We start from the raw sequence: 25,344 nt of genomic DNA on the forward strand, positions 1-25,344 counted from the left end.
GAGAAGCATTTATACCTGTAGCCAACAAAGGAGAAAATATTATTATTGTAATTTTACAGTTGTATTGTTTTTTTTTTTCTACTACAACAATATGTATTGTGAAAAGCGCTAGGTGAAATGTGAATTGTAATATAAAACTATTATTAATTATTTTACAGTGAAATAGTATTAGGACAATATTAATATATTCCTTATTTTGTAATTTTATATTTATTATTATTAATAATAATAATAATAATAAATAATAATAATAATATTATTATTATTATTATTATAATTTTTGTTGTTGGTTTTAGTCATATTGACATATAATCACATTATGATTTATTTTTCTCCAAATTGTGCAACCCAACACACAATTACAGCAAACTTGGAGCTCTTTACATATGTTTTTTTTTTTTTAAATACAATTTTTCTTTTTGTAATTTTACAGTTGCTTTGTAAAATAATAATAATAATTATTAAATTCTTGTTTTTATTTTACACTGAAATTATACATTATAACAATAATAATATTTTCCTTTTTATTTATTTTATAATACATATTTATTAATACATTTTTACAAATATTTTATTTAATAAAAAAATGATTAGGGTAAAGCTTCATACAAGCTTTGCAAACTTACTTGGAGCTCTTTTTATATAATCACATTTTAATTAGATTTATAGTAGATAATTCGATTTTTTGGTGACATTTTATTTTAAGGTTACATAGTTGCATTGCACTATATGTATAATATATTAATTAACAACATGTAGGCCCACTTACTATAGAGTTACGGTTAGTGTTTGGATTAGGGTTAGTTGCTGTAGTTATAATTTACTGTGATTACTATAGTAAGTACATGTAATAATATGTAACTACATCACCTTAAAATAAAATGTTTTTCCCCCAAATCGTTCAGCCCTACTATAAACTCAATGTGATAAACTTCATCAGTGTTCTCCTTTAGAGTTTGGAACGAGGTGATGGCGATTACATGATGGCATTAGTCTCAGACAGACCTTTCTGAATCATTCCTGGGTTGGGCTCAAACTTCTCCATGAGCATCTGGGTTTGCTCCGGCTTCAGCGGCGGGTACAGGATCTCGTTCAGGCGAGGGTCTCGCTGCTTGTTGTTGATGAAGTCAGTCAGCTCATCCATGGTGAGGAAGTTTCTGCTCTTCGCTCCACTGGACAGAGACGGCGAGAGATGTGTGTGAGAGATCGTGACACACAGAATCATAACAATAAGAGGAGCAGAAACATCCCAGTGTGCAAATTACACAATGACTTTCAGGAGGGTTGTTTTTGTTTTTAATGTCTCGGTTATGATCAACGCCAATTATCTTTCATTATGATTTTTTTTTAATTGTAACATGCGCTCATGCGCTCGTCTCATACTAATCATTCCAGCATGACCTGAAGGCATCATTAGCTATACATAATTAATAAAAAAATTATGATAAAAATGATAAATAAAAAGAATGTATAAGAAAATAAATGTATAAATATATAAAAACAGATAAAAATACATACATAAAATAGATAAAACACTTAAATATAAGAAATAAATATAGATAAAATTAGAAAAAGATAAATGAAACTAAACTAAATAAATAAACAAACAAATAAAAAAGTTAAAAACAGAAAAATAATAAATAAAAAAGTGTATAAAAATTATTAAACAAATAGAAAAAATAAAGATAAAAACAGATAAATTAAATAAATAGATAAAACTTAAAACGGTAAATAAAAAAATGTATATAAAATAAATGTATAAATAAATAAAAACAGTTTAATAAATAAATAAAAAGATAAAACATAATAAATAAATTAACTGAAAAAATTGAAAAACAGATAAATAAAAAAATAATAAAGATAGGAGTATAAAGAAAGAAAGAAAGAAAGAAAGAAAACATTAAATAAATATATAAAAAACAGATAAATAAAAATAACATATACAAAATAAATAAATAAATAAAAATCCTAAAAAATTAAAAATTAAATAAAAATAGATCAAAATGAAAAAAAAACATAATTGATAAAATGGCTAAATAAAAACAATGCATAAACAAATAAATAAAATAAATTAGAAAAAAGATAAACCAATAAATAAATAAGAAACAGATTAAATAGATAAAAACAGAAAAGACGACAAATAAAAACAATGTATAAAAACAAATGTACGACTGAATAAATAAATAAACAGAAAAACCAATAAATAAACAAACAAATACATCTTTTTGTATTTTATTGAAGGCATCATTAGCTAAAGCTTCATAAAGACTTACAGATCAGCAAATATCTGGTTGATCTCAGATCGCGGGCAGAGATGATTGATGAACACTTTGTAAATGTCAGGGGTCAAATCCTCCAACGGGATGGAGTCATTCTGCAGAGACAATCACATAATGAAATACTTATTCATATATTTATTACACAACATCCATTAAGTCCAGACAGAGTCTTTAACCATGAGTCGAAACAATTAATCACCTAAAATAGAAGAGCCAAACCAGCTTTTAATAAAATGTGCTGTCATATTAATAAAAACAAATATAGTCTACTTAAGCTGGCCTCCATATTAATTAGTTCATTCCATCCTAAGAGAAGCATCTAGTCCGAATCAATTGGTTTGTTACGACAAACCCAATAACGGACATCAGTCAATGCCATGCACACGCTGTTAGACATTCATCTCCCGCAGGAAACATCCGAAACACTGAGTCTGGAAGGCCACGCCGGCGCCCGAGGCTGATGAATGCTTTGTTGGTCAAAATATAAAGCAGCAAACAAAAAAAGAGAAACGCATGAAAGGATGCGAACGTGAGTGAGTCAGAGGAGGAGGGCAGCGAGAGTAAACCCATGATGATTTCTCATTAGCTGCACACTTTTTTCCCTCGCGAGTCTCCCGAGGCCTTTTAACATTATGGATTTTGAAAATCTCCCTGTGTCCGCCGCTCAACCTTTATATTTGCCGTTAAAACGACAAGGCAAACAAATTGACTCCCCTTGTTGCTGGGAATGAAAAGGTAAGATGTCATTTGTCAGGCGTTTAGAAAGACGACGTGCTTCAATCTGAAACCGCAGGTTTTCTGGTAAATCCCTCACTGGCTTCCTCTCTGCCAGTGGCTTTCTGGAGCGATTAACCCAACATATGCTCACCCGGCCTGACGGAAGATTACAGCTCTCCAGTGCCGTTTCCACACGCTTCCGGTCAGTGGAGAAAATGCGGAATATGCTGCAGAACGAGAGGGAAACGTTAGGATGATTGAATCTGGTGGTGTTCTGGTTTATCGGGTGGAAACGGTCGGTGTCTTACTTCTTCACTGGGACACGACCCTCTTGGTTGGGCTGCAGCTTAAGTCTCGTGAAGCTGGGGAGAAACACAACCATTTCATTGAAAAGTTACATCAGTCATTCTCTGGGAACGATGCCATTGTTTGGACTCATGTCTCCATATCTTACTATTGATGAACTGGATACTGAACTAATGCAATGTAAAGGTTTTTCACCAGAATGTCAGATCATTTAAAGATCCCATTCATCACTTGTACATTATTATTGGATGGATGGATGGATGGATGGATGGAGGGAGGGAGGATGAATGGAGAGATGGATGGATAGATAGAGGGAGGGAGGGAGGGAGGGATGGATGAAGGGAGGGAGGGGATTGATGGATGGATGGATGGATGGATGGAGGAATGGATGAAGGGAGGGGATGAATGTATGGATGGATGGATGGATGAAGGGAGGGGATGGATGGATAAGTGGATGGAAGGAGGGGTGGATGAAGGGAGGGGATGGATGGATAATGGATGGATGAAGGGAGGGAGGGGATGTATGGATGGAGGGAGGGAAGGATGGAAGGATGAAGGGAGGGAGGTGATGGATGGATGGATGGATGGGGAGGATGAATGAATGGAGAGATGGATGGATAGATAGAAGGAGGGATGGATGGATGGATGAAGGGAGGGGATGATTGATAGATGGATGGATGGAGGGATGGATGAAGGGAGGGGATGAATGGATGGATGGATGGATGGATGGAAAGAAAAGAGGTGTGGATGAAGGGAGGGGATGGATGGATGGATGATGGATGGATGAAGGGAGGGAGGGGATGGATGGATGGATGGATGGATGGATGGGGAGGATGAATGAATGGAGAGATGGATGGATAGATAGAAGGAGAGATGGATGGATGGATGAAGGGAGGGGATGGATTGATAGATGGATGGATGGAGGGATGGATGGAGGAATGGATGAAGTGAGGGGATGAATGGATGGATGGATGGATGGATGGATGGATGGATGGATGGATGGATTGATAGATGGATGGATGGAGGGATGGATGGAGGAATGGATGAAGTGAGGGGATGAATGGATGGATGGATGGATGGATGGATGGATGGATGGAGGGAAAGAAAAGAGGTGTGGATGAAGGGAGGGGATGGATGGATGATGGATGGATGAAGGGAGGGAGGGGATGTATGATGGAGGGAGGGAAGGATGGAAGGATGAAGGGAGGGAGGTGATGTATGGATGGAGGGAGGGAAGGATGAAGGGAGGGAGGTGATGGATGGATGGGGGAGGATGAATGAATGGAGAGATGGATGGATAGATAGAGGGAGAGAGGGATGGATGGATGGATGGATGGATGAAGGGAGGGGATGGATGGATGGATGGATGGATGGATGGATGGATGGATGGATGGATGGATGAAGGGAGGGGATGAATTGATAGATGGATGGATGGAGGAATGGATGAAGGGAGGGGATGAATGGATGGATGGAGGGGATGGAAGGAGGGGTGGATGAAGGGAGGGGATGGATGGATGAAGGGAGGGGATGTATGGATGGAGGGAGGGAAGGATGGAAGGATGAAGGGAGGGAGGGAGGAAGGGGATGGATGAATGAAGGCAGGAGATGGATGGATGGATTTATAGATAGAAGGAGGGAGGGATGGAAGGATGAATGGATGGAGGGATAAACAGATAAATAGACAGATAAATAGACAATAAGATAAAAGATATTAAGATAAACAAACTGACAAATAAAAAACATAAATAGATAAAAGATAAATACATAATGAAAAAGATCAAATATAAAAATAATTGTATAAACAAATAAATAAATAGACAAAAAAATAATAAATGCATGTATTGTTTTTCGATAATACTACAATAAGGTCTAATTTGTTAACATTATGTAATGTATATTAACATGAACTAACCATGAGCAATACATTTGTTATTGTATTTAATCTTTGTTAATGTTAGTTAATAAAAATAGTCATTCATTGTTTGTTCATATTAGTTCACAGTGCATTTACTGATATTAACAAATACAACTTTTGATTTTAACAATGCATTAGTAAATGTTGAAATAAACAATAAGATAATTAAATTGTGTAGAAGTGCAGTTCATTATTAGTTCATGTTAACTATACATTTCAAAAACTATTCATGAAATTAATTCATTATGGGTTTAAAAGAGAAATCATGTAATATATGTGTGAGTCGTTCTTGATCTGAACAGGTGAAGGTCCACGATGGTCCATCCATCAAGAACCGCTCACACATATATCACATGATCTCTCTTTTAAACCTATAATGAATTAATTTCATGAATTTCACGAATGTTCTGCAGGTACTCACGCTTTCTCCAGACAGGACTCTCTGCCCATGTTCTGAGCGAGTAGGTTAGACGCCAGACTAAACAGCTCATCTGCCCACTCCTTTATCAATGACAAAGCACAAACAAAACACGCCATTTTCATTCCAAACTATTCAGGTCAAGTATCCTGACAGAAATTAATGCTGCACAAATATCTCACCGACAGAAATATATATCATGCTCTCAGGGCTTGACTTTTGCTCTCCAGACACTGGAGTGGTTTTCCAAAGTTACGAGCCACTCCGCATTTTCACTGGCCACAACTTTGACAATGATACAATGGGGAAAAACTGCTATATAGATATTTTTAATATTATCTCATAATTTGGCTGCAGGAATATTAGGCTGCTGTCCCTTTAAGACCTGACGCACCAATCCATTACACTGTTACACATGCATTTACTTTCTCAAATGTTTACCTTCACTTAAAACATAACTGTGTTTACATGAATTACGTGAATACACTCCAGTGTGTGTATTTGACTGTTTAAGTGCAATAAGCGGCGGAAAAGAACTTAATTTAGTACTGAGAGGCGGCTTTATGTGCCGCACTTTGGGTGTTTGAGCACAGAATCTGCAGGAATGAGTCAAATTATGCGCAATACTGAAATGTACAACCTGTAACAGCAACAATATTCATCCGGAGCAAATGAAACGAGTGAGTGAGTGAGTGAGTGAGTGAGTGAGTGAGTGAGTGAGAAGAGGCGGGTTTGTGTGTCACTCGCTGTCGGAGAGATTAGAGAGAAAGAGTCGCTGGTATTGTGAATCTTTTTTTATATATATAGCCTATATATATATATATATATATATATATATATATATATATATATATATATTTTTTTTTTTTTTTTATGAATCAGTTCTGTGGGAAATGAATATTGGAAGCATTTCAGTTATTTCAGTATCGACCTGTATCGGGAAATCTATATTTTTTACAACACTATTGCACTTAGTTTATTATTTTGGATTGCCTTTTTAAAAGACTACAATTTAAAAATGTATATATAAAAGTATAAAGTGTGTGGTAGGAGTGACTGTTACACACCACCACTGAAATACACCCGCGGCTGGTGTTATGTCAAGCCCTGCATGCGCTACTTATGTGATCAGATGTTCTGATGCTGATGAAAACACCTTGGCGACGTCTTCTTGGAAGGCCATGAAGTTCAGGTACTGGATATTGACCATGTCGGGTCCCGTCACCACCGTTAGCATCCGGTTCTCTATCCGTCCCACCAGATTGCCCACATCCAGGAGCTCCCGGAGCTTTGCTTCCTGAGGGAAAACAATAATGAAGCTTCGCTGCCATAAAACATCTCAAGTAAGCCAGTAAGCCTCTTTACGGCTGATCTCGCCCACAAGCGTTTCCCACGAGCGCTTTATCCGTACGATAAAAACTGCTGAACACCTGCTGATGATGGAAGAACATTCAACACATCCGCTGGTTTCACTTCAGGACTCAAACACATTCACATTTAGAAACCGGAACCCAAAAATGACATTTATAAGTTAAAACTGGATTCAGTTTGGATTTAGACCTTCAACTCTGGCTCTACATAGAAAAATTTAAAAATATTATCCACAATAGTAATCATTATTATAATCAAGGCCTGATCATACCAAGGACGATAACTATATAGTTCAAGGTATTAAAGAATAACAGAGTTCACACCACAACTATAAAGATAGAAGCACAGGGAATCCATTGACAGCCAATCAGAATCCACCCTGCTTTAAAGAACTCGAGCATTTAAAGTGGCAGATGACAAAACTGCAGTGCACTTGTAATAAACAGAACAATATCAATATATCTAATATCGTTATCGTTATAGTTATCGTTCTTGGTTTGAAGATTGTGTCTGCTTAACTGAATACGTGACTTTAACTTCCACATAACATGTATTGTATTATAGCTGTATATTACTGCCATTTGGACATTACCTTGACACACTTATCTCTGGCTGATTACAGAATACTATGAAAGCTTGTTTCTGCCAGGGAATAAAAAAAAGTAAAACGTAATTGTGACTTTTTATCTCACAATTCTCAAATGTCAAAATTGCGAGTTATAAACTCAAAATTGAGAGGTACAGTATAAATACTTTTTTTACTCACAATTCTGGGAAAGTAAAAAAAAATTGCTAGGTATACACTTTCAAAAACATTATATCTCGCGATATTCTATTCAGCCGAAACAAACTTTGTTGCATTATTTCCCTGTTATCACAGTAAAGCTGATTTGAAACAATCTGTATTGTAAAAAGCGCTATATAAATAAAGGTGACTTGACCTGTATCTCATAATTACTTTTTTCTAAGAATTGTGAGAAAAAAAAATCTGCTTTGAGAGAAAAACGTCAGAATTGCGAGCTAAAAAGTTGCAATTAACCTTTTTTAGTTGTTTTATTCCGTGGCGAAAACAAAAGTGCACAGAACACTTCCAAAATTGTGCCTCTGAAAAACAAGCATTTTCTGTAAAGCTCCATTGGAACAATATGTATAGTGGAAAAGTGTTATGCAAATAAACTTGATGAAATGCATATGCTCACACAGGAATATAATTTCCTATAAATGTGAAATGTAAAAATAAAACAGTGTCTGGTTGCTTTGCATGCAGATCAGATGCTCTGTTCCTGTCCAAGTGGGCGTTTGTTGGCAAGAACAAGCTGCAATGTGGACCTGATGTTATGCCAAAAAAGCCCTCGCGTCTGTAGCTCTGATGCCTGGAGTGTTGCTCAGGTAGGGAGCATGTCTCTAGTTTTGGAGCTGATATTTCATCTGAAGCGTCGTCCAACAAGTGTGTGTCTGCGCGCGCACATGCAGCTGTGCAACAGGTGTGTGTGTGTGTGTGTGTGTGTGTGTGTGTGTGTGTGTGGCCTCTCAGCTGTCAGTAATTACAAGCCAAAGCAGTGACTCTCCAATCAAGCGCTGATGAGCGAGTGCCATCCGTGCCACAGCAGAACCAATGCTTCAACAAATATAATCCAGCATAAAAACACTCGCTGCCAAACGTGTGTGTGGATGTTTGAACGAGAAACTGCGCACAAGCAGCAAATCCCATGAGCACAGGAGCACTTCCCCGAGAACAAATGGAAAAAGACACCCGACGGTTTTCCATCAAGAAAAATCTAATGTTTTATCAATTTCGGCTGTGACTCACAAAAAACAATAAACCTACAATAACACACCCCAGAGGAAACCGAAGCCATTAAAGAGTCTAAACCCATCAGTGCTCACGGAGGGCTTTGGTAATTTCAAAGATGGTTCAATGAGTAATATTACATTTTGAATTGTCGTCTTGCCACTTGAGGGAGCGAATGATTGAATGGCGCCACCAATGTTTCGCTCCAAACTAGCATTTAGATGCATCGCTAAATGATGCTCGTAAATATTTGATTCAGTCGCATTCAGTCGAAACGATGTGCAAACACTGAATAGACTTTCACACTCAACACAGAGTATATCAAAGAATCCAACGTAAAGGGATAGTTCACATAAAAATGGAAAAATCTGTCATCATTTACATTCCCTCGAGTTGTTTCAAACCTGTATGAGTTTCTGTCTTCTGTTGAACACAAAATAATATAATGTTGGTAATGACGGCACACATTGACATAGTATTTTTTTTCCTACTATGGGGTCCATCAACTGTCTGGTTACCAACATTCTTCAAAATATCTTCTTTTGTGTTCAACAGAAGACAGAAACTCATACAGGTTTGGAACAACTTGAGGGTGAGTAAAGGATGACAGAATTTTCATTTTTAAGTGAGCTGTTCCTTTAAGGCCGCTTGTCCAGATGTTAATAAAAACGTACCAAAGAACTGAATGAAGCCTGTCAATGAAGGACCACACAAAATAGAGCCGGAGCAAAGAAAAGTCATGCAGGTTTGAAACAACATAAGGGTGAGTAAATGATGACAATATTTTCATTTTTGGGTGTATATATTATATATCAATATGACTATACAATTATAATAAATATTATTAAATGGCTCAAACAGAAGAGCGTTGGCGCTTGCAACGCCAAGGTCATGGGTTCGATTCCCAGGGAAAGCAAGAACTGATAAGAATGTACATGAGTATAGCTTGAAATGCAATGTAAGTCGCTTTGGATATAAGCGTGTGTCAAATGCATAAAAATGTCACTGTAAAATAAAAACAATAATACAAGAAAAATAATACAATACTAATTTAACTGTAAAGTTACAATGCTAAAATGTATGGCTGTCTTAATTTCTTCATCTTCAAATGTTAAACCATCAAACTTTTATTTTTAAATTGTATTATTCTTAAAGCTTCTCTTTTGTTAATAAGAGCTGCTCTTTACAAGTACACTTAAAAAAAAAAAATAACATCCATAATAACTGATTTTATTCAAGTCAAAAATATGATTTAACATCCCTGAGGCAACCTATATAAACCAATGTATACCAAAGTGAATTAACATTAGTTAATGCATTATTGTAAAGTGTTACTCGAATCTGTATGGGTTCAGTCAGCAGAAACAGCTCTTTATAGCAGGTGAAGCTCATAATGAGAAGCGTTCACTGAATCGAGCCGCTCTGAGACTCTGTATTTTATTTCCTTTTTATTCTAAACTGTTTTAATTATTCTTATTTATTTTGATTGTTTTAATAACTTTGAATTACCATTGTGTATGAAATGTGCAATATAAATAAACTTGCCTTGTAAATGAACACAGTGTCATGCTTCAACCTGAAACACGCAGCGCATATATTAATATCATTATCACAGCCTATCCGATTTGATAATCACATTAAGCCATAAGGCAATTCCAGTTTTATTTCAATGAGTCGTGCAGCCCTACTGGCAACCATTCACCACAACCTAGCGCTGTGGTGACGACTTTTTGCACGTGAAAAAAGAACAATATTCTTTAATAATAACACAATTTTAATGCAATACTTTTCTGTGCACATGTAAAGCTTCCAATAAAGCTTTCACATACAGTACAGGTCAAAAGTTTGGAAACATTACGATTTTTTTATATTTTTGAAAGAAGTCTCTAAAGCTTATCAAGGCTGCGTTTATTTGATCAAAAATACAGAAAAAAAACCAGTAATATTGTGAAATATTATTACAACTTAAAATAATAGTTTTCTATTTGAATATACTTTAAAAAATAATTTATTTCTGTGATGCAAAGCTGAATTTTCAGGATCATTACTCCAGTCTATCACATGATCCTTTAGAAATCATTCTAATATTCTGATTTATTATGAGTGTTGGACACAGTTCTGCTGCCTAATATATTTGATGAATAAAAGGTTAAAAAGAACTGCATTTATTCAAAATAAAAAAATATTTTCTAATAATATAAATCTTCTTTACTATCACTTGTGATCAATTTAACACATCCTTGCTGAATAAAAGTATTGATTTATTTCAAAAAAAGAAAGAAAAAAATTACTGACCAGTAGTGTATATTGTTGTTACAAAATATTTCTATTTTTAAAAAATGTGCTTCTTTTTTTTTTTTTTTTTTTTTTTACTTTTTATTCATCAAAGTATCCTAAAAAAGTATCACAGGTAATGAAAAAATATTAAGCAGCAGAACTGTTTCCAACTTTGATAATGAATCATCATATTAGAATGATTTCTAAAGGATCATGTGATAGACTGGGGTAATGATCCTGAAAATTCAGCTTTGCATCACAGAAATAAATGATCATTTAAAGTATAATAAATTGAAAACCAATTATTTTAAATTGTAATAATATATCACAATATTATTAATTTTTTTTCTGTATTTTTGATCAAATAAATGCAGGCTTGATGAGCAGAAGAAACTTCTTTCAAAAACATTAACAATAGTAATGTTTCCAAACTTTTGACCTGTACTGTATGTGACCGCAGTGAGGAGAACGAGTGTGCCGCACACATCCTCAAAAATGAAGCCAAAACATTGATCGCCCCCTGGTGGCTGGAAGCAGTATAGGTAAAAAAAAACCCGCCATGTCCGTCACATCGAATGTGACACTAGAGAAACAAAAAAAATCGAATATTTTTTTCCAAAGATGGTTTCTGTCAATTTAGGAAGTTTTTCCAGGTTTTAGTTAGTTATTCGATGCTATAAAATGTTCCGAATGATTTCATCAGCAATGACCGTTTCCATTTTTCAACAACAAAAGGAAGTGGAAAAGTCCATCTTTATTACGGTCTGTGGAAGAGACACCTCTTGGCTTTGTTTCAGACAGGATCTTCCTGTAACCCTCATGACTCATGATTGGGTTCGGGCCCCGGGGCCCTTACAGCCAGACTACCGTTACACTTTTATTTAAAGCAGTTTCCTCCGACAGCATGACAGACGACACAGGTTCATTAGTGAAAGACTCTGTGTGTACTGCAGACATGGGCTCTGAATAGCACATGAATAATACATGCAGTTATTGAATATTAAATTGAATCTTTAAAAGGGGAGTTCTGTGTGAACTGGACAGATGTGTGAGAGTCTGGCTCTAAGGAAAGATCAAGCCTGTAAATAGCCGACTTGTTGCATGATTATTTCCATTGCATTTAATTTTTCTGCATTCTTTTGCATTTTGGCGTGTAGTATTTTTAACATTTTTGGTTTAGTGCGCAGAAATATTCTCATCACCTTATGCATCATGAACACAGGCATTATTATCTCTGTAAACTCTCTCACGTGTGCATGTTTCATGCAAATCTGCGTTTTATATTCTCTGCAGGACGCCTGGGCAGAATGAAAGGTCCTGTTGAGAGGAAAATAAATTGGATTTAGATTTATCTGCACACCTGCATATATTACAGCACTCCAGCACACTGACACATGCAGACGTGCACACGCTCTTTTGTAATGAGAGACCTCTACATTTTCTATTTGTCTGATGGAATTCAGCGCTGTGATAAAACAATTCATCGTTGATCATCACAGTGAAAAATCAAGAGCGAGTTAATTGCTTTCGGCAGCATAATTTAAACATGCTCTTTAAAAGAATAATATGAAAATAAGTGGTGCTTGGCCCTGCTCGTTACGGTTGCTACTGTGGGTGGTTGGCAAGTAGTTTTAGGATGGTTGCTAAGGTGTTGTTATGAGGATCTGGGTGGTTGTTATGGTGGTCACTTACTAACAGCCAAATCCGAAAGAGTGTTTTCTCGTCAAGTAGGATTTTATTGTCTGCTAATTAGGGCTGCATGATTAATCACAATTAAAGTGAAGTTGCGATATGGCTTAGTACCATTACAAAATCACAAAAGCTGGGATTTAATAAGTGAATATATGCGCTGTGTTTTTCAGAGTGAAGCGCAGCATTGTGTCCTTTTACACGTGTACAGCTCATGATACAGTGAACCTTACAACATCAACTCTTTCCCTGCAAATGACGGACTTTTCCAGCTTTCCCAGTTTTCCCTGTTATACTGTAATGTTATTACACATCTTCTGAAAGAGTACAGAATCTCCTGATCAAAACACAGAAGAAGAAGCAGAAACAAGCGATATGAGCATTGCTTATGCAACATTTAGTTTGGCATAAACGTGATTTTCTCCGCTTTTTGTTTAAAATGTTGCTTTTTTATGAAACTTACCCATATTCAAGTTTTTTTTTTTTTTTTTTTTTTTAAGTAAAGATGTTCTTTCTTTCTTTTGATATTGCATGTTCAGATATTCATACAACAAAATATTCTGGGGACCATGAAATTATTGTGAAAATGATCAAAAACATTGGTGGAAGCTGGCAAAAAAAAGTTAATACTTTTATTTTCCTGTTTATTAATGTCAAGTTGCTTTGAACAATCTGTATTGTATAATATTGTATAGTATAATATAAAGCTTGATTTAATAACAGTAATATAATAATAATGATAATTATTATTATTATTATTATTTTAATTTAGTCATATTGATTTATAATCACAAAATTTGGGGCCAAATTTTCACAACAGCAACAAAAAAAAAAACTGCATTTTAAATCACAATTTTTATCAGGAAAATAATGTATCTACATGTAAGCAGCATGAGATGATCCTCAGAGCAGTTTTGTTTTATTTTTAATTTTTCAGTTAAAATTTACAATGGTGATATTTGAAGACTTCAGATGCAAAAAAAAAAAAAAAGAGCTGTTTTTTTTTAAATCAAGCTCATATGTTTAGGTTCAGTAATTTCACTTCAATGGCATTGAAAAGATTATTAGTCAGTTACTGAAATGCCTTATTTTCAAAAATCTCAAGACAAGAGTCAAATTAATAACATAAAAATGCTTATATAAAAGAAAAATGTAAGACGGACTTGAGAGGTTTTTTGCATCTGAAATTTTAATTTTTTGTTTCGTTTAAAAAACATATAATAATATCTATATTATTTTCATTTTAGGGGCAAAAAGCATTTTAAAATCACAATATTTAACAGGAAAATCATAATTAGATCCGTCCCCCCCCCCAAATCTGCTGAACTGAAATCCTAAGGTTACTGGGTTTGTTCAAATCCCTGAATAGTAACATTGATGCTTTCCCAAGCAAACACCATTAACAATGGCTCCAGACACACTCAGTCCACCTACACCTGTGATAATCACGGTCCCTGTAGTCTGTCTCCCTTTAGGCCTGGAAAGAATGCTCTGAAAAATGCATATTCATTATAATGATGGCGGAGCTGTGAAGGAGGAGGTTTTAAATGAGATGAGTCAGCGTGGATGAGCCCGCAGGCGAGCCGGTTCCCGGTCTCCCGCTCCAGAGCCGTGTCATTGTTGTCACCTTGTCCTCCGCGCCATGTTGGATGCCCTTTCTCAACCTCATTAGCTCCGCTGCCTTTGGCTTTGGTCACATACAGGGAGCCTTTCCACAAGAGTTTCTATGGCAACATGCATCAAGACCTCACTGCCTTCGGGAGCCGGATTTAACCAAACCACGTCGTATCAAAGTAAAGGGCCACGGTGCATCTGCTCTGACCACAATCATCAGCTTTGTGCTCGCTGGATCTCTTTCAACCACCAAAGACACGTGAACGACCTCACGGACAATGAGATTCACCGTGACGTCGAGTCCAGCCTCTTCATGCCGCTGATAAGCAATTTAAACAAGCGTGGTGTGTTAGTAGCCTACATTTATTATTTGTATGGCGCTTTTAACAATCGTTTCGGAGCAGCTTCACAGAAAGTCATCTGTGTCAGTGTGACTAAATAAATAAATCATGAATAAATAAAAACATTAATGAGTGAGATCTTTCTTTAGTGTATAATGTTGCTGTTTGATCATGAACAAGCTCCAGTTATTCTCTATACCAGTGTCAGTGTTCCTGAACTCCCTGAAACGCCTCCATTGTAGTCTTGAGTTTCTTCCGGGAACGAACACGTCACAATATTCCTCATTTAAATAATTAATCCGCAGAATAAAGGGGCGGGGCCTGGTTGAGTTAGTTAGTAGTGTGTTAAACTGGCGGTTATGGAAAGGGGCGGGGCATTTCCCAAACACACTCGAAGCACTCGACCAATCACAACACACTGCTCCATCCGACCAATCAGAGCGCAGTGTGCTTTTCAGAAGGAGGGGCTTCATAGAGACAGGAAGTAAACAGAGCGTTACTGACAGACTGGGAAGAGAGGAGCCGCAACAATGGAGAATATGGGGAACATAATGTTCTAGTAGAGCCAAAAACAACATTAAGACTTTGTAAAAGGGCTCTTTAAAACTGTTCACTGAAAGGTTCTTCGGCGAACCAAAAAAAATGTCTTCTATGGCATTCCTGTGAAAACCCCAAACTTCATTTTCAAGAGTGTAAGAATGAGCAACAGTGACTAATTACAGCACATTATCACCTGAGTTTCACACACACCGTGAGCTTGGATTGTAAAGTAAGCCTGCGAGTGTGTGTAAGTGTGTTGAGATCAGAAGTGTGTGTGCAGAAGGAGGACTGGTGTTGTGGAGCTGATCCTCCAGGCACTGGGTTGAGAAGTGGGCAGGAATCAAAGGCTATCCTCTTGGTTCTGGCTGAAGTCCCACTGATTCTTCTGTCTGCTTCACGCTTGAACGGCTCATTACCCAAAGAAGAAAGGGGTGGTACCTTTATTTGAACTAAAAATATATGCAGTTGCATGGATAAGAGCAAATTGCACCGGCTGATAGCGCAGTTATTTGCAATGCAGACAACACTATCCAACACACATAACCAGTGCTGAACACAGCTGAACACAATATATTTGTATTGTGTTATATAGTATTTATAAATATACCCTAGTGAAAAAAATACTTTATTGTATTTGAAACATATTCCCTTTTTCAATGGTACATTGCAAATATACTAACAACAATTCTTTAAATATATTAAAAGTATATTAGCATCATGCTTTTACCTATTTTCACAATACAACTTTTAACACACATATTGTACTTTAATATATTTTCTAAAAAATATATATTTTAGAAAAATATACTTGAAGTGAAAATTCTGTTTATTTTTTAAAAGTGTATTTATTTGCACTTTGTTAAAAAATATATTTTAGGTATATTTTAACTGTGTGCTGGAAATGATCATTGTAATAATGCATTAAATTTCAAAATGCATTTTAGTATACAATAATATTTTGTACAAAGTATAGCTAAGTTTTATTTGTCTAATAATGTGCATTTGTTATTGAAGACAAAGTATGCATATTTTTCAAATATGCAAAAGATGCTGGAAAAAGGAAGAATTTTTGGGACCTGGAGGATTTTCCTGAGGAACATTGGTCAGTTAAACTGCTCAAGACATAAAAGAGACTCGAGGATAACCATTACAAACCATGGAAACAGCCGTGGATCATCCAGGGAACAACACTTTAAGAATCAAGGGTTCATAATCTTTTGCACGGGGTCATTTTTATAAATTCAGCTTTTTCTTTTCTTTTTTTTTTGTGTTGTGGACTATATGTAACCCTCTTTTATGTAAAATATCTTATTCAGGACAATACTAAATACAAAATAACATGCATTTTGTATGATCCCTCTTATTTTGTTACAATAATGAACATTTTGCAGATTCTACAAGGTGTATGTAAACTTCAGAGCACGAATGTATATGACATAAAATGTTTGTATACATATATATATATATATATATATATATATATATATATATATATATATATATATATATACATAAAATTTCTTTTTTTACTTTATATTTGTTTATACATTATATATATAAACAAATATAAAGAAAAAATATATATAATTATATTAAACAAATATAAAATTATATATATATAAACAAATATAAAGTAAAAAATATATATATAAAAAATGTATAGAATGATATATATATATAAACAAATATAAAGTAAAAAAAAGAAATGATATATATATATATATATACACACACATATAAATAAATAAATTTGCCCTTTAAAATTTGGAGATAAATATGTCATTAATATGCAGACTTGGACAAACTACAGAGCACTTGTGAGACTCATGGCAGAGCGGGAACAGTCTTTCCATGAAGCATATGGTCATTAACAACAGCAGTGCCATTAGCAAAGCTCTGGTTGCTTTTCAACAGATGGATGCATGTAAACAACCACCACTTATGGAGACGATCTGCTTGGTTTTAAGATGTATCATATACATTTATGACATAAACGTCTCGTTATCTTCTCCATTTTTCAACGGAATAATTATCAGGATGTCATTGTTCTCGCTGTGTGCTTTAACGAGCAGCCAAGAACCCCGAACGTTAAAGATCTGGTGAACGAGGGAAAGATGAACAGTTCTTCTGCTCTCTTCTGTATTCATCTGCCGTCGGCTTCTCAAGCGCACCACAACTCAATACCATCCTTCTTCTTTTCAATTAACAACACATCTTTAATGACTTACATAAACAAGCAATTCCAAACAAAAGCAGCAGGATATTTTTCATGGTCTCAGCGTACTAGTGATTAAAATCTCATTCAAAATCCTTTCTCAATAAAGCAGTAAAGGGGAACAGCGTGCACTTAGGAGGCACCGGCTACTCTGGGACGAACAAAACCCAAAAGATTATGTTAGTGAGCTACCATAAACGTGAAAAGGAGGGAAAGCTTAAAAAAAATAAAAAAATAATAATAATAATAATAATAAAAAAAAAATATATATATATAGTAAAGTGTAATTTATTCCTGTGACCAAAGCTGAATTTTCAGCATCATTACTCCAGTCTTCAGTGTCACATGATCCTTCAGAAATCATTCTAATATGATGATTTGATGCTCAAGAAACATTTCTGTGATATTTTCATATTTTTCCGGACTCAAGTGGACTATATTAGTGGAGTAATGTAGGGAATAGTGAATGAGGGAATGTGGGGGTGATTTCGAACACAGGCCTCATTTTCAGTTGTTTGTCAGATCCCGTCTATAGTAAAGTGGTTGTTCTTCTTGTATTCCTGAAGAAGTTTTAAAGGGTTAAAGCAGAGTTTAGTTTCTAATAGCATTTCTCCAGCATGCATTATGTCTTATTGGGTGCTGAGTGGCTCAATCGATCATTCGAGCATCGCTCCTTCACTCTCTCAGAATGATACAGCGTCTCATTTTCAGTCTGAGTAAATGGCTTCGACCTCTACATCCAGGGGTGGATGGACGGTCTGTTGTGGCTCGTGAACGCCGTCATATAAACGCTCCGCTGCAAGATTTATTCATCTGGCTTTGACACCAGCACACTGCGTTTCCCAGAATCACTCTCAGTCATGACACTCGAGTCACGAAGATGCACTCGCACTCGCTCGCAGAAGATGCTATATATCATGAGAGAGAGAGAGAGAGAGAGAGAGAGAGAGAGAGACTGGGCTAATCTCCACCTCAGTACAAGCAGATTTAGAGAAATTAACAAATAATAACACATACACACGACTGGTCAAACGTTTGGAATAAGTAAAGATTTACAGTATATAGTAAAACCATTATATTGTGAAATATTATTACCATTTAAAATAAAGCTTAAATAAAAATCAGCATCGTTACTCCAGTGTTCAGTGTCACATGATCCTTCAGAAATCACTCTAATATGATGATTTGATGCTCAAGAAACATTTCTGATCATTATTGATGTTGAAAACAGTTATTTTTCATATTTTTGTGGAAACGACTATTCAGAAGTTTGGGCTAAAAAAAGAAAAGAAAGAAAAAATGAATTAATTATTTTATTCAGCAAGGATGCATTAAACTGATCAAAACATTTGACAGTTTAGACATTTGACATTTCTAAATGTTACAAAATATTTCTAAATGAAATAAATAAACTTTCTATCCGTAAAAGTATCGTGAAAAAAAATATTTTTTGTTTCAACAGAAATACCAAGTAGCAAAAACTGTTGTAAACATTGATAATAATAAGAACAATGATTAATAGTTGAGCACCAATAATAGTTGAGCATCAAATCAGCATGATTTGTGAAGGATCATGTGACACTGAAGACTGGAGTAATGATGCTGAAAATTCAGCTTTGATCACAGGAATAAAAAAATAAATAAAAATAAAAAAATATATATATATATATATATATATATATTAAAATATTCACATAGAAAACAGTTATTTGCAGTGGTAATAATATTTCACAATATTACTGTTTTTACTGTATTTCTTATCAAATAACTGCAGCCTTGGTGAGCATGAGAGACTTCTTTCAAACTGTTTTAAAAATTTAATTATTCTTAATTTTTGATTGGTAGTGTAGAAGGTTGATTGGTTTTAGGTTTCGTAACGTCAGACATTTTTTATCCGACACGTTTGTAGCTGCAGCTGTGGTAACTAGAGCAGAGCTGGCAACCCGGATGCCGAAACACTACTGACTTCGTGATTGGTAGATAGGTGGAGGGCGGAGCATCAGGCCAAAACACAACATGACAACATCAACATCAGTTGAGGGGCTGCAACTTCACTTTTAAATGACAATATCCTGGCCGGACTACTGTTGTCAGTGATAGAAGTATTTGAAATGAACATGATTTATGTCTAGTGACATATCAGGGCCATTTTATGATTAATTGAAATACATTTCTTACATACGGTTCCTTTCATATTAATAATATTAATAATATAGAGTTCCTGCTGTATGAGTAGCCCGTGAGCTTGCAGCTCAACTTTGAAATCAGCATTTGCTGTGTCATTTTGCAGCGTGCTCTGAGAGACCCTCCACCTCCCCAGCTCCACCTGTACAGATCGTGTGTGTGTATCGGCAGTAGCACGTCCCGTACTTGCTCTGCAGCAGCGGCAGCGATAGCAGAAGACCAAGACCAAACATATCAGCTCTACCTATTACCAATCATTTGTTAATGTTAACAAACAAGTATTCATTACTTCAATGAGCTCTTTGTTTCTGCATTAAATTATAACATTTAAATTAAAGGGACACTTCACCCATTTGCATTAAGCTTTGTATTGTTAGAAACCCAGTCATATTTTGAATGGTCGTGCATTATTCCCTCAATTCCCCGGAGACGGGAGAAATAAGGATTTCAGTGTTGCAGTTCCTGCTTATAATGATGTAAAAATCGTAATTTCGTGTCATTCTAAGCAGGAAGTCCCATATCTTTGTAGAGGGGTTGAGACTACAAACACTCGTTCCTCATCTTTCCCAGGGGGCGGGACCCACTCACGTTACAGACCTATTACAGATCAGTGGGTGGGACTTCACTTTCTGAAACTCAAAGCAATATCCACCATCTTGTTTGGAAGCTAAGCTAACAGGCGCTGTGGAGCCAGATGTGAAGTTACGACAATAGCGGAGGGTACTCAATATGATATAGAAGAAGAGGATTTGGGAAGTCTGATGCTTGAATCAGGTGTTTGTGGCTACCTTTACGAGCCGTAAGATAGCGAAGCCTGTCTGTCGTGGACACGGACTGAACATCCCGGTACCATGCAATGATTCACCATTTCGAAAGAAATACAAACGAGGAGTAATTCACTAATGAGTTCGCCAACTAACTAGAAATTTTGCGTGAAATGAATTTGAAGCTCTGGTGGTAGCTAGCCTTGTAGACGGAAGAGTGATTTCTCTGATAGCCGGATACCTCATAGGCGGTGTTCTGGATTAGTGGGAGTGGCTTGCGGAGCTGTGCATTGTGGGAGTTGTTGTCTTCCATACAAATGCTCCCTAAAGTTACTTTCTGTCTTTCTTCGCTCAAGAAAGCACCAAATTCAAAATTGATGTTACATTTCGACTACATATATGACCCACTTTCAATAAAGATTAATGTTCCCACGGGTGAAATGCTCCTTTAAAGGGATACTCCACTTTTTTGGGTCATTTTACAACTCCCCCAGAGTTAAACAGTTGAGTCTTACCGTTTTCGAATCCATTCAGCCGATCTCCGGGTCTGGCGGTACCACTTTTAGCATAGCTTAGCATAGATCATTGAATCGGACAAGACCATTAGCATCTCTCTCAAAAAAATGACCAAAGAGTTTCGATATTTAGCGCCTGAAAATAGTCGACCCTATAGTCTACCAAGCTGGGGACTATTTTCAGGCGCTGCGTCATATCATTACGCCTGCTGGACTCATGGTACGGCAGCAAAGTTTCTTGATTATTATGCAGGAATGAGAGTATAGTTCCTAGCCATATCAGCCTAGAAAATCGCAACTTTTCATTTTCCATCGGCCTTAGTACACGATGTAACTACAGAAGAGTCAAGTTTTAAATAGGAAAAATATAGAAACTCTTTGGTCATTTTTTTGAGAGAGATGCTAACGGTCTTGTCCGGTTCGATGATCTATGCTAAGCTATGCTAAAAGTGGTACCGCCAGACCCGGAGATCGGCTGAATGGATTCGAAAACGGTAAAACTCAATTGTTTAACTCTGGGGGAGTTGTAAAAAGTGGAGTATCCCTTTAATGCCTTTTTCGCTAACTGTGATTTTGCATTATGTACATTTCTGAAATGCATAACTTAGACAGTTACCTCTGATAACAGATCACTCTAAATTGTAATGTGGACTCGTGCATTTTCTGTAAAGCTGCTTTGAAATTATGTGTATTGTGAAAAGCGCTATACAAATAAATGTGAATTGAACTGAATTACCATGCCAAACACTCAGAGATATCCTCATTTAAAACATGAGAAACTGGAAAGCACATCTAGACCACCTGAAACGGATGCCTACACCAGAGCTTCTTTCTGCAAGCGTTGAAATATTCTTAATTTTTGGCTGCGTGATCAACCACTTTCCCAAACGCTTGCATATCTCCTCAACATCCTTTTGATGGACCATCCACATCAAAATCAATGGATCTGCAGCGTAAACTCAAGCTAAAGCAGGTCTTCTGTTGACGACCACTGTGACGTTACGCATGAAATGACTCTTCATAGCATTTGTGCGTTTCGTTTGGCACCAGTGCCTGTTCTCTCATCTCACACACACAAATAACGTCCATGAGCGTCAGGAAAGAGTTCACCTGGGAGACCCGCAGCCCACGGGCTCCATATTTAGATCCAGATATAGCGTGGGTGCAGATGTCTGTCTGCCTGTGGCCATTCCACACCAGATTGCACAGACCATTACCCTCATAGAGAGATGCTTATCACCCACAAGAGCTATTAACCTATATAGGGCCTGGGAAACAGAGCACAATGCCGTAGTAACAGCTAAACCTCCATTACAAGGACATACTTATAAACGGATGCAAGTGAATGAAGGAGAATGAATAGAAAGTTACTGGTGTTACTAGTCCTGCAACTCTAACAGTGACACCCATCTTTTCCAGCATCCCACAAGTATTTTTCTCATTTATTTACTCCACAGACATCTCAAAAATGCGTTCAATGAGTTATAAGCCAAACCATCCAGTGCCAAGATTAATTAAAACATTAAAATGTTTCTTGTGGAACAACACTACTCCAGCACTGTGAATGAACTAATCACGCAAAATAAAACTATTGGCTATAAAACATTGATTGATGTATAAATACTATATAATTCAAGTTGATCGCAGCATTATCAAAATATATATATAAACATCCACCTTCTTTTACACAGCAGAAGTAATCTATTTACGGTGAATGTGCGACACGTTTCATTAGCCATTAAATAACTAGAAGCATAACAAAGTGCAGACAATTGTAAGACTATTTGCACTGCAAACCTGTGTTTATAATAATTTCAAATTATGATAAGAAATACCAGTTTGCAGTATCAAGCAGCATAGCACACTGTTTTGTACAGCTAAAAGTAACTAAAAGTGTTGCACATTCAAGTTACAAATGGCCGCTCCCCTTGCGTTTGAAGGGGTGGTATAATGCCCTTTTCACAAGATGTAAAACAAGTCTCTGATGTCCCCAGTGTGTGTGTGTGTGAAGTTTTAGCTCAAAATATCCCACAGATATTTTATATAGCATGTTAAAATTGTCACTTTTTGAGGGTGAGCAAAAGCGCCTCGTTTTGTGTCTGTTCCTTTAAATGCAAATGAGCTGCTGCTCCTGGCACAGGGGGCGGAGCTTCAACAGCTTGTGTCCTTTTACCTCACGCAGACACACACTGAAAATTTCAAAAACGTTTAGCCTTTTATGTTCAAACCGGAGTCAGACAATGATGGAGAGACTCAAGAAGAAGTGACAACATGTAGAAGCAACAGGACATTTCTGAATGATTAGTTGATGAATTTATGAAGCTTATGTGTAGTTATCTTCTAGTCATTGATAGCATATTCTGTCTTGATAATCTATTAATCGTGTTCCGGGGGCGGGGTTTATGTAAATTCTAGAGTTGGTGATGTCAATAACCCGGGAGGAATGTGGTGTAGTCTCTACCAGCCGTTTGTTGTAGTTCTTAAAAAGCGATTTCTTTAAAAGCAATTATCTCCCTTTGCTCTGAACTTTGAGCGTTGTAACTTTGCAGATTTTGTTTATGCTCAAACAGCAACATTACACACTACCTAAAGTTAGAAAAGTGAAATCATAATCAAACACCCCTTTAAAGATTGCAGTAGGTTTTTCTTCTTTGTTGTGACGTACATCTGAGTGAAACGGCTTCTTGAACAAGAACAAATGTATAGGGTGGGTCTTGATTTTGTCCATTTGGGAGTTGATTGAATGGTTCCGGTTTGCTATTGGTCGATCTCATGTGACTGACAGGTTGCTCCGCCCTCACGACAGTAAACAAGTCATCAGAAAAACAAAACAAGAACTGTCCATTTTGATTTCATGTTGACTTTAAACTAAGGTGGATAAGAAGTTGACTTGAATTAGCCTCCTTTTTTAGTTTTAAAATACGTTTGTTAAAAAGGCCACTATTATTCTTATAGTTAAGTGTCTTAGTTTCCTTTGCTATATGCCAAAATGACGCATTCGTCACAGCATCTGTCCAGCAGGCCAATCAGCGCCGCGGAAAAGACGTGCAGGTCAGTGCTCCCGCCCACTGAACGGAGTCTGACTGATTCGGGAAAGCGGACGGATGCAAGCTGTACTGTAACAATTAATCCTTGCTAAAGTTGTGTGCGTGCCTCTAAAGTAAGTTGCAGTCTGTTTATACTTTGTTCTTTACTCATTTTATGAACGTTGGAATAGCCCCACGTGTGTAAAAGTTAATGCATGCGAGTGACGATACGACCGAGCTCGTAAAGATGTTCGAATGTATATTTACATACTAGTTTCCTCACATATTTCATTGTTATATTCATAAGACATAATCTACGTGCCTTTTATTCATTATATGGTCTATTTAATATATATATATCGCTCACTTCTAGAGTCGAAGCACTCTTTGAGCGCATGCGCACTAATGTGATAGACAGAGCGGCTCCATTTCTGTCCTCAGCGCGCAAAGGTGTCGAATTTCAACCGCTCAGTATTAATCGTTTCTAGCAGTATACTTTTCCATATAATGGCACATTTGTTTTTCTTATTGTACTTTATTAATCATTGTAACTTAATATTCATTGTGGAGATTACTGTTACTATGTTTATTGTGACTACTATTATTTGTTATTTGTACTTATCTATTCTTCTTATATCTTTATTTATAGAAAACCACACACACATGCAAATCAGAATTATCCAGTGTACTGAGTTGTGGTGACAATAAATGGGTTATTCCCGAATACCTGATCACATCTGGTGAAAGTCTCTAACCGGACTCTGTGTAGTGGGTCTGTTATCAACCGGCAAATTCAGCTTCTACTAGCCAACATTTTTACATGGTCCTTCGAGCCGGATCCCCAGATTTACTACGTAAAGATGTCACAGCATGAAGAGGATGAGCCAGTCGTGCGTGTCAGGAGGAAAACAGCCCTCCCCGCACGATATGAAGAGTATGACCTCAGTGGCTTCACTCTCCCAAGACTGTTTCCAGAACCCATGTCACCACACTCTCAGTTTCATCGTATAGTGCCTTCCAGCCCAGAACCAGAGGGTGCATCTGGTATCACTCCAACATCGCTACTGCGCAAAGAGCCTGATCGTCCTCAACAGTGGTCTGATAATGAACCATGGGGAACCAGCATCCTCCAGCGTGAGAACAGGGATCTACGCCTTGCCCATGACAATCTGCTACAGACACTGCGGACGATGCAGCAAGAAAGAGACACATTCCAACAGGCTACAGACCAGTATTCACAAGAACTTTCGCAGCTGAAACGACAAATGCAGCAGCTACAGATCCAACTGGAGCAGCGACAGCCTGCAGCACAGTTTTCTCCTCCTGCCACCACTACGCGACCTGTACCTGCGCCACGCAGTTTGCTGAGAACACAACAGAG

The 25,344-nt window shown here is 36.6% G+C and overlaps 1 protein-coding gene across 3 annotated transcripts in view; it reads right to left on the reverse strand.

The window, feature by feature from the left end:
• plcb1 (phospholipase C beta 1) overlaps window positions 1-25,344 on the reverse strand; it is an 83,939-nt gene that overhangs the window by 36,640 nt on the left and 21,955 nt on the right. For all 3 annotated transcript variants that reach the window (XR_014199323.1, XM_082143724.1, XM_082143725.1), the window contains exons 4-9: window positions 6,792-6,932; window positions 5,639-5,718; window positions 3,305-3,358; window positions 3,148-3,223; window positions 2,274-2,374; window positions 1,006-1,172 (exon numbers count right to left, since the gene is read on the reverse strand). Coding sequence is in view for 2 of the 3 variants with exons in the window: in XM_082143724.1 (XP_081999850.1) it covers window positions 1,006-1,172; window positions 2,274-2,374; window positions 3,148-3,223; window positions 3,305-3,358; window positions 5,639-5,718; window positions 6,792-6,932 (619 nt within the window). In the remaining variant the exon portion in view is untranslated. The remainder of the gene's footprint in view (window positions 1-1,005; window positions 1,173-2,273; window positions 2,375-3,147; window positions 3,224-3,304; window positions 3,359-5,638; window positions 5,719-6,791; window positions 6,933-25,344) is intronic.

Source organism: Leuciscus leuciscus (genome assembly GCF_965113295.1).
Source record: "Leuciscus leuciscus genome assembly, chromosome: 17".
NCBI classification, from domain to species: Eukaryota; Metazoa; Chordata; class Actinopteri; order Cypriniformes; family Leuciscidae; genus Leuciscus; species Leuciscus leuciscus.